A 16,683-nucleotide genomic window follows, 5' to 3' on the forward strand; every position below is an offset into this window, starting at 1 on the left:
ATATATATATATATATATATATATATATATCAAGTGGTGCAGTATAGCAAAAGCCTTAATGCTCCACTTGTCAAAGTAAATCTGTAAATCTGTAGAACAAGACACATAAAATAAAGGGGAAGAAAAGGGGGCTTTAAGCCAAGCTGGAAAAAGTACGGAACAGCGTTCAAGTTCCAGTATAACTGGGTTGGAAGCCTAGACATGTTATTTTTTTAAACAACCTAACCAACTTTCAAAGGGAGTTCTTAGCTATATGGTTTAAAGTCCTCACCAAATATTAACAAGAAGTGCATCACAATTTAGTACCCTGTCCATCAAAAACTAATAGGAAGATCAACCTTGAATGTGCAGGGATCACAAGCAAGAAATCTCAGCAAAAATAAATTCAACAAAGTGATAGAGAGTCTAACCTGCAACCTTATAAATTGCAGTCTGATAGCTGTGGCATCCTGAAGACTTACGGTTCAATAGGAAGGTTGACTTGGCTTAATACGCTCATGCGAACCCGAGGAAGTTATAAAAGACTTATTTTTCCTCAAATGTTGTTTTGCTTCCCACACAGACATGTAAGAAAGTTATCAAATCTTTCTGTATAGAAATTAAGGCTTTCAGAAGGAAAACACAAAAGTTGTGTCTTGATGTATAGGTTTCAATTTCAAAATAAGGTAAAGAAATTACAAACTCAGTAAAAAAAAAATGCATAGAATGCATAACCTCAAGAAAATACTGAAGCCATGAGAATTGCATCACATTCAGCAAGTTTTATTCAGCAAAGACAGAATTAATAATGCATTTTCTAAATATATTTCCAGATTAATTAATGCATAAGATAAAAGTTGTCTGGTATCCTTTTGCACATATGTGACCCTGTTCCTCTGCTCTCCAAAGCAATTCAACACCTCTATGAGCACAATGTTTTCCTGCCCCAAGAGAAATTCTTCCATTTCAACTCAATTGATTCCTCTATTCCGGTTTCCAATCTCTAACTTTTTTTTTTCTTTTCAAGCAAGAAGTGCATGCATTGTCAATGACATCAAATAAAGGGCAGTCATTGGTATGGATGAGGAGGATCCTCAGAGATTGAGGCACCTTCACTGTCACAAAAGCACGAGATAGGAAGGCAAGGGAGAAACAAGAAAAAGAAGAGCCTTTAACAGTGAAAACAGATTCTTTGATATAATGTTTTTGTAGACACTTGGAGGCTGAAAAGAAGAATGGTGACTTGGTATGCAGCGGAATGTTTTATTTATTTACTTTTTTTCTGGACAGACTCATTGACAAAAACAGGAGGGGACTGACAGGCAGAGATAGCTACGGAGAGAAGTGTTGTTCATTTGCATACACAAAGCTTTTTGTTGGGAGTGTGGGCAAAGTTTTCAATCTGTTTTCTACATGTGTTGCTTTTGGTTATCTGTCAAAATTACCTTGAAGACTTGGTTAGATCATCAATGCTCAGGAAGTCAGGGAGAGAGAACACACATTTGAGATCACAAATGTGTTTTTTTGATCTCTCCTACTCATGATGAGACACTTTAAACTGTTTGTACACCATTTAACATGCATTTTTAGGACAGTGGGAAGCATCCTGTGAGAACAGGAAAAATATCCAAACTCCATGGAAGAAGGTGACCTGGATTCAAACCCCAAAACGTTCTCGTTACAAGACAACAGTGATACCAACTTCTCCACCGCACAGCCAAAAATAACTCGCATCACTTCTTCAGTCTTTAATCTTTAATTCCGCAATACAAGTATGGTTATGAAATTTTAACTCTTAACATTTTGTAATTTCATGTATTTTTTCTCATACAAGGTGAGTAAGTGATTTACTGTACGGCTCAATACGAAGACCCTTTGAAGGGGTAAAACAGAAACCTTCAATAGAGGCTTCAATAGGTTATCCACAGAAGGGGGAAAGAAAAGAAAAGGCTTCATTACTGAGCACATAAAACGTAAATGGAAAAGAGTTTGTGGAATGGCTGCCTGTGTGTGATAGAGGCATACACTCAGCTCTGATGCCTTGGGTGTTCTGGCCTGCTGCACTAAGGCCTCACACTGGACCATACAGATTGCTGCCATTATGGAAAGTGGGTCTGTGGTGGCAAATAGACCTAAGCTTTCACAAGGCAACATGCACACTAGGTGCCTCGGGCTCATTTTGTGATCTGACTGGAGACTTTGGTGTAATTTGCATGAAACTGAAGCTCTGAAAATTAATTTTAATGTAGCTAGTTCTTTTGTTTATCCCATAACAACTTAAGACTGCAGGCATTGTTTTTATTGCCATTTGTTGTGTATTCATTAGGTCCCAAGTTGGACGAGTTAAATATTTTATCATATTTAACAGCACATCCTGTGCTTTGCCACCCAAAAGCTACAGTTCTACCCATCAGTGGAAGCATGGCAGTGTGTGTTTCACTCTAACCTTACATAGGGGATCTATCCTCTGTCTAATTTGTGCAACGGTTTCAGTGGTAATACAGTGACTCACTTAAGAGTGAGTCACTGTGGACAAACAAAACACAGCCAATGCATTCTAAATGAGGGGGAGGTGGGAAACTTCTCAGGTTTAACTTAAACTTCCATTTAATGGCTAAAAGCATGTTGTCACGCTGTGAGCAAGCTGAGTCCAGGTCAGATGAGTTCAATCTCTGCCATGCAGCATTCGCAATAAAGGTCATAGACTGAGAAACGGTAACAAGGCCCCCCTTTTTTCCTTAAAATATCTTTTGCTTGGCTAGATATTCTTGCAGAACTATATTTTTCATATTCATTTCATGGAACATTTGATTTGGAAGCTCTTTCCTCTCAGGGGTTTTCAGAGTGTTTTTTTCTTCAGTGCTCCTGTGCCACTGCTCTTTTGTCATCATGAAGGTGGTTTTATAATGGCAGCCTTTGGCAGTCTGTAGCAGTATTCACGACACCATTTATTCCTGCACTTTAACTGTACTCGAATAGCTGACCAGTGCTTTTACTTGATTATCTAAGCATCATTGCTGATAATTTTGTTGCACTGTGTGAACTGAATAGAACTGGGCTCGAAAAAAAACATTTCGAAGCATGACAGCTGCTTGTCTTTTTTAGCATTTTGAATAACAATTGAAGCATCCACTTATCGACAGTTAAAAACAAAGCTTTGTTTAAAAAAACAAAAAAAAAATAGGTGTGAACCAAGAATTGTGAGCTGAAACAGATGAAACACAAGTGAATGTTGGCACTAAGCTAAATATCAGGGCTTAGCAAATATATTTTCCCCTCATCACATAGTGAGTCACTGCTATGTTTTCATTTTCAGCATATGATTGACTGGAAACATAGCTAATGAGATGATGGAGGCAAAACTCAATATTTCCCTCTTGTTTTTTTTGTTTTTCATCATAAGCTTTACTCACCACAAAACTGTATTTATTACACATTTGCTTTATCTTATTAATTCACTCAGTTTTTATCAGTAGAAATTCATTTGCTGTCATTATCTAATACAGAAATACTCTTCTAACATTGCAGCAATTAGATACATAATTTATTTTTTCATGGATAATTTTGTCTTCTCCTAAGTACAAACATTCATTCCTGCATGATAAAATCAATTCAGCGGATTGCTTTAAATGACATGTTATTATTGTTGATTGTAGTGTTTTATCCATAAATATCTGTGCAACAACAATTTTTTTTTTGTTTGTTTCCCTGTAAACAACACTGTGATGACCTTTGAGCAGTTAAATGCTGTTATGAAGTCTGCAATTATAACGACAATGTGATATAACAGAGAAAAGTTGAACTCGGGATTATACTTTCGCGAGCATTGATAGTCAAATATTAGTCACAAAACAAACCCTCCAGTATAGTAAGACATTTTACTGCTAACTATGAAAAAAGATGGTCAAGATTGACAACATTTAAGAAAACTAGATATTGCTGCAGAGCACAAAACTGATGTGTTGATTGTGGCTCCAAAAGGATGGTTGTTTATATTGTTACACACATATTTTAGCATATGTTGTTCTCTAAACAGTATTTAGACAGAACAGAAGTTCATGCACATAAAGGACATAAAATTCTACCTAACAGCCTTCTTGCATTGAAACAATATTGCTAACTACTAAGAGAAAGAGAACAATAAGAAGAAGTCATCTGCAGCTACAGGCACATTTCAAAATTTGACAAGACAAATAGTTAACATTGGTCATATGTTGTCTTTGCACACACCACTGATTCAAGCTCGTCTTTGTCAGAAATTGTGTGAACACATTCAAATCCTGCTGCTGATCTCTTTTCCCTTCAGAAACTTCATAAAAGTAAAAAAAAAAAAATAATAATCTGAAATCTTTCTGGAAATGCCTCATGTTTTGATTTTCAGCCTTTTGAAGCCAATGTCTTTAATTATTCAAATATTGAGAAAATAATTTTATACCAACACTACTGTGAAAAAAAATCTACAAACTACATGCTCTGCTCTGCTGTTTTTTTTTTTTTCTATGCTCACACTTTGCTATATGTATAATCAAATACATTTTAATTTTATGAAGGAATAAGAGTTCACCTAATGTAGTTTTCAAATGATAATTTAATTTATTATAATAAAAAATCCTTGCCACACCAAGGCGGTTCTATATGAATTACGATACTCTTCCTTTCTTATGTTATGAATTAATTATTAGCCACCTTCTTTTGAGTTCAGTTTTACTTGTTACAACCAGGCCTGATGATTGTCTGACCGGTAGGATCAAATGTACACTTCAATAGAAACTGTCTGACAAGAAAAAGTTGGTGAAAAAAACTAAAAAATACCACATATTCTGAAAAAATTCAGACATTTTAGTCTGGAATCAGTAAGAAAGCTATTTCTTAGGCTTTGGTTCTGCGGCAAACCACAAACTGAGCCATTGTCCAGAACTGGAGAAAACATGGAAGAGTAAACCTTCCCAGGAGTTACTGGCCTCCAAGACTGGTGTCCATGAGTTCGTTCCAAGGAAAAATCACTTATTTCAGTGTCATTTTATAAAGTGTTTAATGACCTCCAACATTTAGGTCCAACATAAACTACAAGTAGAACAAAGTAACTAGGGGCCAATTGCTTCTTCATTGCATTGCTTATTTTTGTTGTCAACCCTACTTGCACAGGCCAAATTCATGGGATTTTTAAATATATTCTTTTCATACATTTTTGATTGAATATATGATCTTTGTACAAGATTTATGTACTTTATATAATGCAATGCATTGAGAGATTTTAATTCATGCATTGATCCAAGCTGTCAGTTCACATGGTGCTGTGTATGTGATTTAACACGGCTTCTTAACATGGACCTCCCGCCTGACAGTCCTCAGGTTAATGGTGTGAAAACAGGGACCCTGCTTTACTCAACCTGTCAAGTGGTAATTGGCCTACAGTTTCCCTTAATAGGAGTGTGCCACAGAGACTGCAAACACTTCTTAAACTGTATACGAAATAATTGGTGAAGAGCAAATAAGAAGGGCTTGAGTAAACACGAATCATCTCTTTATATGTAACATTTTTACCGTCGACATAAAATGTTTCATTTCTTATGATCTAGGCTTATCATCCACTTTGTGCTCTTGTTTTTATATTGCAGGTTATTCATCTGTGCACATGAGAGAGACAGAGAAAGGAGAGACTTGTCAAAACCACCAAGATGAGACGGTTTAATGATGGTAGCCTCTGAGGACAAAAGCTCAAGACAAGCCGAGGCGGTGAAGTCTCCCTTTGAACATCGCCTCAAAATTGACGCAAGCATATCTCATTGAAAAGAAACTGAAAAAGGATAGCCATTTTTTATTTTATTTTTTGGTACATGGGGACAACATGCATCATCACACACCTATCGAGAAACGCAAAACAAGTAATCGTAATTATTGTGGCTCTGAAAACAGCTGAACATCCTGCTGCATCCCCAGCAGAAATCAAATCAAGGTACTGAAACGACTATAACACTAAACCCCTTTGGGTTTTTTTGGATCCATACATGACTTTAAGAAAAGCACAAATGGCCTGTAGATCAGACGGGGTGATGAGTGCCTTGTTTTGGTCTATAACTCTTATATGTTTGACTCACATTGACAGAGTAAGTGGTGACTGCTGGTTGATTGAGGGAGAAAAGGGCTTTGTGTGGCTTGCAATTTGCAGCCAAAATCAACCACCCTACGAAGCCATCCCACAGCATATCAATAACACCATTGTTGACCTTCGTCTGAATGAAAACAAAATCAAAAGCATCCATTTTTCTTCTCTCAGTCGCTTTGCCAACTTGACCTACCTGAACCTGACCAAGAATGAGATCTCGTACATAGAAGACGGAGCCTTTTCTGCTCAGTTCAACTTGCAAGTTCTCCAAATGGGCTTCAACAAGTTACGAAACCTGACAGAGGGGATTCTCCGGGGTTTAGGAAAGCTGCAGTACCTCTACCTCCAGGCGAACCTGATTGAAACTGTGATACATAATGCCTTTTGGGAATGCCCCAACATAGAAAATATCGATCTCTCCATGAACCGAATCCAGCAGTTAGATGGGTCCACGTTTACCAGCCTAAGTAAGCTCACCACTTGCGAGCTGTATACAAACCCTTTCAATTGCTCGTGTGAGTTGCTGGGGTTTGTGAAATGGCTTTCGACTTTCCCAAACCGGACAAATGAGCGGATGGTCTGTGACTCTCCTCGTGGTGTTGCAGGTTACAGCTTACTGAGCCAGAATCCTAACAACCCCACATACCGAAATGCACTTCACATGCTAACTACTGTGTGTACCGATGACTACGTGACCCCATTTATCACTGTCTCCATGGAGTCCACAACAATACCACCTGACTCAACACTTTGTGGGCTGGAAGACTGTTCCTCAGGCACAGAACCAGATGACACAACCATTGGTACAACTGAAAACGAGGTGCAGGGAACCCCTATGATGAATCTAAAGGCAGTGACAAACACAGTTGCTACCGTTACAGTTCAGTTTCCTGATCCCTTCAAGAAGCTGTACTTTCTGGTTCTTTACAACAACAACTTTTTCACAAACCTGGACAGGCTCTATAAAGTACAGGAAGACGTTGAGATTAAAAACCTTCAACCCCACTCCAACTACACAGTCTGTGTTACTTCAGAACGCAATTCTATGAAACAAAATCACACATGTCTGACATTCTCCACTGGCCCTTGGAATGGAAAAGACAGAGTTGTAAACAATGCGACTGCTACTCATTATATCATGACTATTTTGGGCTGCCTTTTTAGCATGGTGATTTTTCTGGGAATTGTGTATTATTGTTTGCGAAGGAAGCGTCAGCAAGATGAAAAGCAAAGAAAATCAGGAAGTCTTAAGAAAAATATAATGGAACTCAAGTATGGACAAGAACTAGAAGGAGGGACTATTTCTCGAATGTCACAGAAGCAGCTGGTGGCCGGAGAGAGCATGGCCCGAATGCCCTACCTGCCATCTGCAAGTGAAATGGAGCAGTATAAATTTCAAGAGATAAGTGAGACTCCAAAAATGATGAAGGGGAACTACATGGACGTCCGGAGCATGGATCATCATGAGCGCAGAGAGTGTGATATGGGAATGGCTGGCAACAGTCAGGGATCAGTGGCAGAGATTTCCACAATAGCAAAAGAAGTTGATAAAGTCAATCAGATAATCAACAACTGCATAGATGCCCTAAAATCAGAATCGACTTCTTTTCAAGGAGTTAAATCTGGAGCAGTGTCGACAGCAGAGCCCCAACTGGTGCTAATATCAGAGCACCCCCAAAGTAACCCTGGCCTTCTTTCCCCAGTGTATAAGGACAGCTACCATCACTCTCTTCAGAGGCATAGAAGCTCTGATGTCTCGCCAAAGAGGCCCAGCACTGCCACAGGCGGGCCCATGCGAAGCCCAAGGCCTTATCGCTCTGATTCCAAGTACATAGAGAAAACCTCCCCAACAGGAGAGAGCATCATTACAGTAACACCTGCCGCAGCCATCTTGAGGGCGGAGGCAGATAAGATCCGCCAGTACAGTGACCACCGGCATTCATATCCTGATGCTCAGATAGAGGAGCTGGAAGGACCCGATAGCCACAAGCTGTTGGAACCCCTCACCCACTCCCGGTCCAGAGACTTAGCCTACTCCCAGATGTCCTCTCAGTATCATAATCTAAGCTACTCATCCAGCCCTGAATACTACTGCAAACCTTCACACAGCATCTGGGAGCGATTCAGACTCCACCGCAAGCGACATAAAGATGAGGAGTACATGGCTGCTGGCCATGCGCTGCGTAAGAAAGTTCAGTTTGCAAAGGATGAGGACCTGCATGACATATTAGACTACTGGAAAGGCGTTTCAGCCCAACATAAATCATAATTCATCTAGGTGTTTTTAAAATGGACTTTCTGTTGCTAAAATGACACAAGAACACCATTTGACATTTGAATCAATGGATACTTCTCTACCATAATTAACTAATCTTTCATGTATATCACACTCTCTTTTGACTGTGAAGAAGATGAGACGAGGATTCTAAAACTTCTCTTATTATCTAAAGCATTCATCTTGGAAAAAAATATATTGCAAATTAATTATGTATATGTTACAATGGATATTAGGTTTTTTTGGGTATCGCATGGCCAAGTCCTGTGACAGTGGATTTGCTGTTGTGTAATATGAATCTACTATATGAAGAAAATGAAACTTTAAATTTTTTTGAGGAACTATTGGGACCCACACAAGCAGAACACTTTTTTTTCCTTCCTCCTTGCATATATTTAATTGAAAACTGTGTACAGATATGGGTTTCTATATTTGAAATGTTTGCTGTGTAAATGGTGAAGTATTAGTAGATGAATCAGGTTTATCAAACTGACCGCTGTCTCTTTTGAAAATATTTGTTAACGTCTAACTTTAGCCCTAGAACCGCAATCATTCCAGTACTCCTCAGAACTGCCATAGGTTTTATCCTCATTTCTAGAAGCCTTAAAAATGACAAAGATTAAATTTCAACAGATTGTATTATGATCATTTGAATAGTTTTATTAACTGGAGAAAAACTATTTCGCCAATTTGTTCTATGAAATTGCATCAGGCACACATTTTCAATCATACTTGATAAGTATTAATGGAGAACTCCCTTTGTATATATACCATCTAAAAGAAAATTCTAATATGTCTAATATCTTTTTGTGTATTTCTTAATTTAGCAAAGTAATTACATCATTAACCAAACAACAAAACAAACAAAATTAAATGAATAAATAAACAAACGGAGGAATAAAAATGCTGCGTGAAGGAAGTAATATTTTTTGATGAAAATTATATTTAGTTTAATGTTGCCCTCACATATTTACAAAGACTGACTACCATCAAAGTCCCAAAAGATATCAGTCTCCATGTTGTGTTATAGATGCAGTCAAAGTAAAAAAGAAAGAAAGAAAGAAAGAAAGAAAGAAAGAAACAAAGGAAGAAAGAAAGAAAGAAAGAAACAAAGAAAGAAAGAAAGAAAGAAAAGACACCCTCTAAACTATAATGTGACAGTGCATGTCTGATCCAGTCTTTACTAGGTGTTATATTTGTCCGAATAGCAGATTCCACAATGTTTAATAATTTATGAAACAAAGACAAAGCCAAAATAGAAATGCACTTATACAGACTGGATTTGTGGTTGGTTTTCTACCCACTTTGTGGGTTATTTGCACAGTTCTTGTTCTTTTTATGTGCAAATCACAGAAGGAAATTTGTGATGGTCCAAGGATGTACACAATGCAGTCAAGTAATCTGCAGAGTTCTCCATGAAATAGTTTTGTTCATACTTTAAATAGTGTGAACAAAACTAGAGCCAGTAGTTTATGGCTGATGGAGATTTGTCCTGGACTTTACTCACACATGGGTAATATCGCAAGAGTGTTTTATTGTCTTTTAGGCAAATATGATGAGCACTGTCTATTTGATACCGTTTATGTGGGGTAGAAATGACTTACTTTGCAGTCCTTGGTTAAAAGGTCAAATGTTTTATTATCCCATATCGTACATTTCCCATAACTGATGCAATGCTAATGAGGGACATTTTAGTAAAAGCCATAAAGTAGTAGACACTGTGGATTCAAGTCTTACTAAGAGCTGAGAATGTATAAGGAGTAAAAAATGACCTCTTTGCGGTTCTAGTGTTAAAGTAAAGTCAAAGAATTCCACCAGTTATATTTTAGTTATTTTAATTTCATTCAGTTTTTGAGCTTTTTTCATGATTCAGATGAATTCAGTTTTTAAGTTCCCTGAATCACAAAGTGCAGTATTTACCGGTTGGATCCTGAAAGACACCCTGCTGGCAAAAATGCAGTATAGACCATGCTGATGTTAACGTCTGTGTTTCTGTTCCATGAACCGCCATTTGTATCTTTTGTACCAAAGTAGAAAAAGCTAAAAATGTTTACAACTTTCCTGCCTAGTCTGGGGATCAAATTACCATACAGTAGTAGAGCAATATAATTTTAGTTATTTATTTTTATAAGCTCCTCCTTTAAAATTACAAATTGGGAAACCGTTGTATTCAGAAACAGGATTTTACTTAAAAGCCTGCAGTTAAACACTAAGACTCCAATGGAAAGGCAAGGCAGCTCTACATTGTCATTATTTAGGTAGACAGAAAGCTGCCCTGCAGGGGAGCCCAATAGATGAATGTAACAGATACATATTCTGATCTGTCTATGGCAGCTTTTTCCATGTATTTTCAAAAAAGATTTTTAAATCATGCTATTATCTCTTGTGGATTTCACTTTTACTTTTTTTTTCTTTTGCTTCAATATTTCTTCCAGCCTGCTATATTGCATAATGTGTGATCATATACATGAATGAAGATAGTTTGTTATTCAGATGGGCCTTGTTGCTTGCTGAGAAGTTTAATGTGAATTTTATCTGCTTAGGCTGTTAAATCATTTTGTATATTATGAAAGCAAAGTACCAGGCACACATCAACATGCTAAAGTATAGTTTTCGAATGTGAAACTGAATCCTCTGACTTAATGGCTGTGAATTTATAAATCGTTTTATTTTGTTGTTGTTTTTTTTTGTTTGTTTGTTTTTTTTAAGTAAATATATTATTTCAATCTTTTTATTTGTAAGATGTTTATGTATTTTATTCCAACAAGGCTCGTGATGATTCATCACATAGTTAACAACATGTAAGAAATATGTTTTCTGTCACGTAATGAATTGTTGCAATGTCGACATGTATAAAGGAGCTAAATATCTTTCTCATCATTGCTTCAAACATATTAAAATGCATTGCATAGCTACCTATTTACTCATATTTAAAAGAAAAGAAATGCAAATGCTGTCAAGGCTCTAATCCAATTTTTGCTCATTCTCTGCTACCTGGCCGTAGTGTTAACCATTCCAACCTCATGTCACCAAAGTAAAACGAATTTGATCTTTATGTCTTAACATTTTAATACATTTATTCTGACTTTTATTAGATTCCATTGTGGTTATTACCAAACAACACAAACTTTAATTGGCTAGCATATAGTAACGGACAATACAGTAACAGTAAAAAACATTGATTCCAGTTTTACTTTGCTTTCTTAAAAAGAAACAGTAACATTAAGAGTAACATCATGCAGTGACCTGAGGTCCATCCAGATAAAAAAAAATAATACACAATCTAATTAATGGATTAGTAAACAAAACAGCATGGCAGACATTTGTGTACAAGTTACATATAGTTCTCAGACATGAGTTAAGGGATTTTTCAAAAACATTATTAAGTTGATTGTTTGCATTTGTATTTCAAACCCATTTGTACATTTTCTCTGTCCATCTCATTTAAATGTGTCATGATATTATTACTTTACTCTATGATGAAACATTCATGAGCCTGACGTGAATGTCTTATGTAAGCACCTTGTTTTCTGTTAAATGGGTTGTCTGACTTAATATTTCAACCGCCTTAAATTTTTTGAGATTTAAGTAAAAGTGTAAATTGTTGTATTATTTCTAATGTTTATATTGTTGTTAAAACTTCATTTATTATTTTTATAAAAAGCATTTCCGTATGTTTCAAGAGCTGTCAGGGTTCTAGTTTATTTAGCTACTTAGAACCATGTTTTTTATATTGCATATTGTAGCACTTCTGTGTCTAATAAGAGTTCTAAGTGATGAGGAAAACATATAGAGAGTGCAACAATTATTTGAGTGCATCAAAACAAACAAGAGCACAAAGATGTGTTTTTTTTATTATTATTTTTAATTCTTAAAACTATGTTATCTGCTTTCAGACAAAGTACTGTGAAATAAAGTTAAGGGTGCACATACAGCAAAGTCAGTATCTTTATTATGATTTTAACACTTTTTAAAACTACTTTTACAATGAAAATAGCTTAGTTTTTCCAGAATGTCTGAAATTATTTGTTGAGTGTAAGTTGAATGATTTGCCAAAAAAATGGATACAGAAAAATTAATTTAGGTCTAATGTACAGCCTTCAACTTTGGCCGTTTACAGCTAAAACTAGACTGTATAAAAGGGCACATATTATTGCTTTTTCTCATTATCTGGTATAAAAATTAGACCCTGTCCTCAGTTGGAATGATCAGATTTTTTTTTTTTACTTTTTTATTCAAATTGAAATTTTCCATACACTAAGGCTACTGTACAATTAAACAGTTTAGGAAAACACAAAATATAATGTGGTCATGGCCAGCATAGTTCTGATTCACAACAGATTAAATCACATTTGTGAAACTCTGGATATATTTTAATTAATATCAGATACTTTAAGTAACAAACAGATACTTTGCAGAACTTCTACATTTGGTGAGTGCATCACTAATTGCTATGGCAACAGTTTGCTTGCATGTCCTATGGATTTCAGCACCTCCCTCACAGTGACCATGGGCCCCTCAATTGTCAGTTTATCTACACTGGTAAAAATGTTTTGGTGCGTGTGACTGAGAAAAGTGAAAATGTGACAAGGCATTGTGTTGCACATTTAAATGAATCTCAAACATATGCTTTTACTTGGGCTAATTAAAAACTTCATTTTTGAAGCCTTTCCAACAAACTGACACCATGGTGGATCTATCACAGAGCCAAATCACAGCTGAAATATGTTGTAGCGATGCCAGACTGACGGCAGAGAGAGTAGGTGATTATTTTCCATGTCCATCATTCCCTTATTTACAAATAAATACACATTTGAAAATGTTCTGGAACATATGCCAAGACATGTCATGCTATTCTAAATCACTAATGGAGAAATTCATGCTTTAACATAATTAAATCTAATTAGAAAATCACACTACAGATCAAATACTAATTTATAGCTTCCTTGGGAACTGAATCTCTCTTTTGATATATTTATTTCAAGAATGACGTTTCCCCCCCCCCCATTCACAGCAGCTGCCATTATGCTTTATACATATGGTGATATTTACACTAATGTCTTTTAGATATTGTGTTTAATATACATCAGGTTGACAGCTGTTAAAGGTGGACTAATGGAAGCTTCACCATTAGTTCGCCTCTCCTTTAGTGATGGTCACACTTGTCAAACTAATTTGGATATCAATTCTTCATCCAGCAGATGTGTCGTCATGGACACCTGGTCACAAATTTTAATATAGCGAAGGCAGAAAAGACAACAAAGTCTGAGTGATTAACTGATCTCATTTAAAACTTAAAACTTTAAATAATGACGGTTTCACCTTAGAGTAGTCTTTTTACCAGAGAACAAAATTTAGGAGCATTTTACTGGTTCCTTTCCCAGCAGTAAAAAGAGGATGAGTGCGATGCACCATTAACGGGTCTCTAACCTCTCATTTGGAGACTCCATTCCCCAGCACATACATATATGCACACTTATTAGCAATGTACAGTTGGCAAGTAAAATGTATGTTTTTTTTTGTTGTTGTTTTTGTTTTTTTGAGAGAAAACCACAGTATTCCAGAAAAAAACAGAAACTATGCAGCAAGACCTCCCAGACAACATTTGAATTGGGAATCGTTTATTTGCGAGGCAAAGCTGCAAATCACTGAAGCCCAGTCCAGCCAGTTTTAGCAAAAACTAATGAAGTTAAATCCTATAATAACCTGGCAAATGTATGGCGCTTATTTCATTCATTAAGCTTCGTTTGTCTTTTTTTTTCCCCCCTCATTAATTCTCATTCTTTTTCATTGGTCAGTGCTTTATTAATTTCCCTGATCCTTTTGTTCTTTCAAAGTTTCCTCCTAATCCATCAATCCCTTCACTTAATTCCAGCTGTCAACGCAGCCCAACCCAACTTATCAATTTCTTATGCCTGTTCTCAAAACATTTCACATCTGATCAAAGCATAAGACTAGGTTTTCTTTTCTCCTCCCTACAACAATCTAATGTTTTACTAAGTACTTCATTTGTACTTTTTATTATTATTACTCTGCGTATGGGGATTACTTGGATTGTTGGCAGCACTTGTTGGGAATTTTATGCCAATGGCCCCAAAAGAAATATTAAGGCTAAGGAAAAAGTTGAAGTGTTCAATAATCATTTTCCCCTCTGCATTTGTCTGAGTTGCAGGAAACAGCTACATTAACTTTTTCAGTGTCCTCTCTAGGTTTTCATTTAATTGTACTCGGTTGTGGAGAAATTAAACTATCTTGCTAAAACCAGGGCATAAGTTAAATTGATGTGATGCCCAGTAACAACGATAACTAATCACGCTTAGCTAGACCCCCACCCATAAAATGCAGAAATATCACAAAAAACGAAGTATTTCATCACTTTTTGAAGCTTTGTAAAAGTAAAAGATTAGGAGTCCTATTCAGAAGTCGCTAAATACAGACAAGTGAACAGGTGCACTGGACTACATCCAAAAACATTTAGGGGGCCAGATTCTGCAGTTGACGAACTGCTGAGAATTATTGTACATGCATAAAGGTCCTAAAATGAGTTCTCTTCATAGTGAACACCATCTGTCAAGCTGTCATAACTACTTTTTCTGTAAAATCCAACAAACTCATTCTACAATTCCTCAACACATATTTATACTTTTTGGGGACTTATCACAGTTGGTGGGCTATTTACAGTGATACTCTTGCTTCTTTTCTCTTGCAAATGACTTGTCTGTAGGGAAATGAAGGGAAGAAACTGAATGCATCAGCTTTGGTTTGTTGCTATGATAAAGACTTTTGAACAACAGATGGGGGCAACAAACCAAAATTCTTCAGTTAGTCTTTAAAAAACAAAAGTATTGCCAATACAGCTTCATTTGAGTCACTCGTGACAAAAGCTTCATTGTAGCTGTGATCTGTTTAGGAAAAAGAAACATGGCTACAAACAGTAACCTGGAAAACAGTTAAAACACAGTTGCACACAAACACTGATGTAGAAATGTTTTGTATGGAGCAGAAAAGCATAAATAGCTTAAAAGGTTTTGACTTTGCCTATGAAAACACAACTAAGCAAAGAAGCACCAGACCAAGAGTACTCTATACGGGAAATACAAATCAGGAGCGAGTACAACATTTATTGAAGTAATAATGATGTCAGTCTCTCCATATAAGAAAGTTAAACACACTGAACTCCCATTGAGCTTACAGTTCTAGAGACTGTCATGGGAAAACAGTGTCTTCAGTCAGAGACTAATTCAAATTTGCTGTAATACAAACTGCTGCAACAGATTTTTCCTGCCAACAGTCATAATAACTCCCTGAAGAACTTCATTACGTTTAATATGAGTTTAATTGAATTTCTATGAGAAATAAAAAACAGAAGAAAACTATAGGGCCAGATATATTACAAAATGAACATGGAGGAAGCATACTTAGTGGCAGCATTGACTTGTAAATAGCACAAAACATGCTTGTACAACCAATATTTTTGTTTAATAACATACTTGACTACACATGTTTATTGTGACCCTAGTAGCTAAATAATACTGTACATTTTGGTTTCCCTGGGCTTAATAACTGAAAAATTAAACATATGTGAGAAATCTTAAAACATATGACTGTATTATGAAGAGACAGGACTGTGTCAGTGGAGTAGCACTAAAATTACCTAAAGATTCGCTTGATCCTTTGATAAAATTCAGCTTGTTTTTTATTTTATTTTTTTTTACAGAAAAGGAGCTTAATAATAACTCTGGGAAAGAAAGTAAATTGTGCTAAATCCCTGAGGATTTTAATGATCTTTCCTCCAGACATTGTTATAACATGCAAAATCTGTGTGAGATCAATTACTGTTTGCCTGCAAGTACTCTTTCTGTCATCTTTTCAGTAAAGTTCAGTAAAGAAGATCAAAAAATCAGTCATTTGCAGCACTTGCAAACCCTAAGCTTAAAGTACTCCAAGACGGCAAACACCAAAGTTCCTCAGCCCTTGTCAAATTCGGTGCCTAATTGGATATGGGCGATCGACTTAGAAAAAGAGCGTATCTACAGTTGGCTCTAAAATGAGATCAGCTCTAAAGATCAAAGCTCAAATAACTGGTATAATTAACAGACTGAGCTCAAATGAAGCTGCTTTGGAGGGTGATAGAACAAGCTAATAAACTACAGGTTAAAACATTCGACAGATTCAAATTGAGAATTGTTTTACTGGGAGGCATTGAGATATATCTGTATATCTCTACAACTACCTAGCAATAGAAAAGAAGAGAATCAAATGAATGAAATGACTTGCATCACGCTTTTCATGGCCCAGAAAAGACTTTTTAACATGAAATCAG

At 36.3% G+C, this 16,683-nt stretch overlaps 1 protein-coding gene across 1 annotated transcript in view; it reads left to right on the plus strand.

Annotated features, from left to right (window-relative positions):
• The window catches only part of elfn1a (extracellular leucine-rich repeat and fibronectin type III domain containing 1a), an 86,181-nt gene extending 76,409 nt beyond the window's left edge, over positions 1–9,772 (plus strand). Inside the window, exon 3 of the mRNA XM_015053629.1 lies at positions 5,598–9,772. Within this exon, the coding sequence (XP_014909115.1) occupies positions 5,988–8,354 (2,367 nt within the window). The 5' untranslated portion in view covers positions 5,598–5,987 and the 3' untranslated portion in view covers positions 8,355–9,772. The remainder of the gene's footprint in view (positions 1–5,597) is intronic.
• The last annotated feature ends 6,911 nt before the right edge of the window (positions 9,773–16,683 follow it).

Source organism: Poecilia latipinna, unplaced genomic scaffold, assembly GCF_001443285.1.
Source record: "Poecilia latipinna isolate Pla-1442-1.1 unplaced genomic scaffold, P_latipinna-1.0 Scaffold1188, whole genome shotgun sequence".
Taxonomy (NCBI): Eukaryota; Metazoa; Chordata; class Actinopteri; order Cyprinodontiformes; family Poeciliidae; genus Poecilia; species Poecilia latipinna.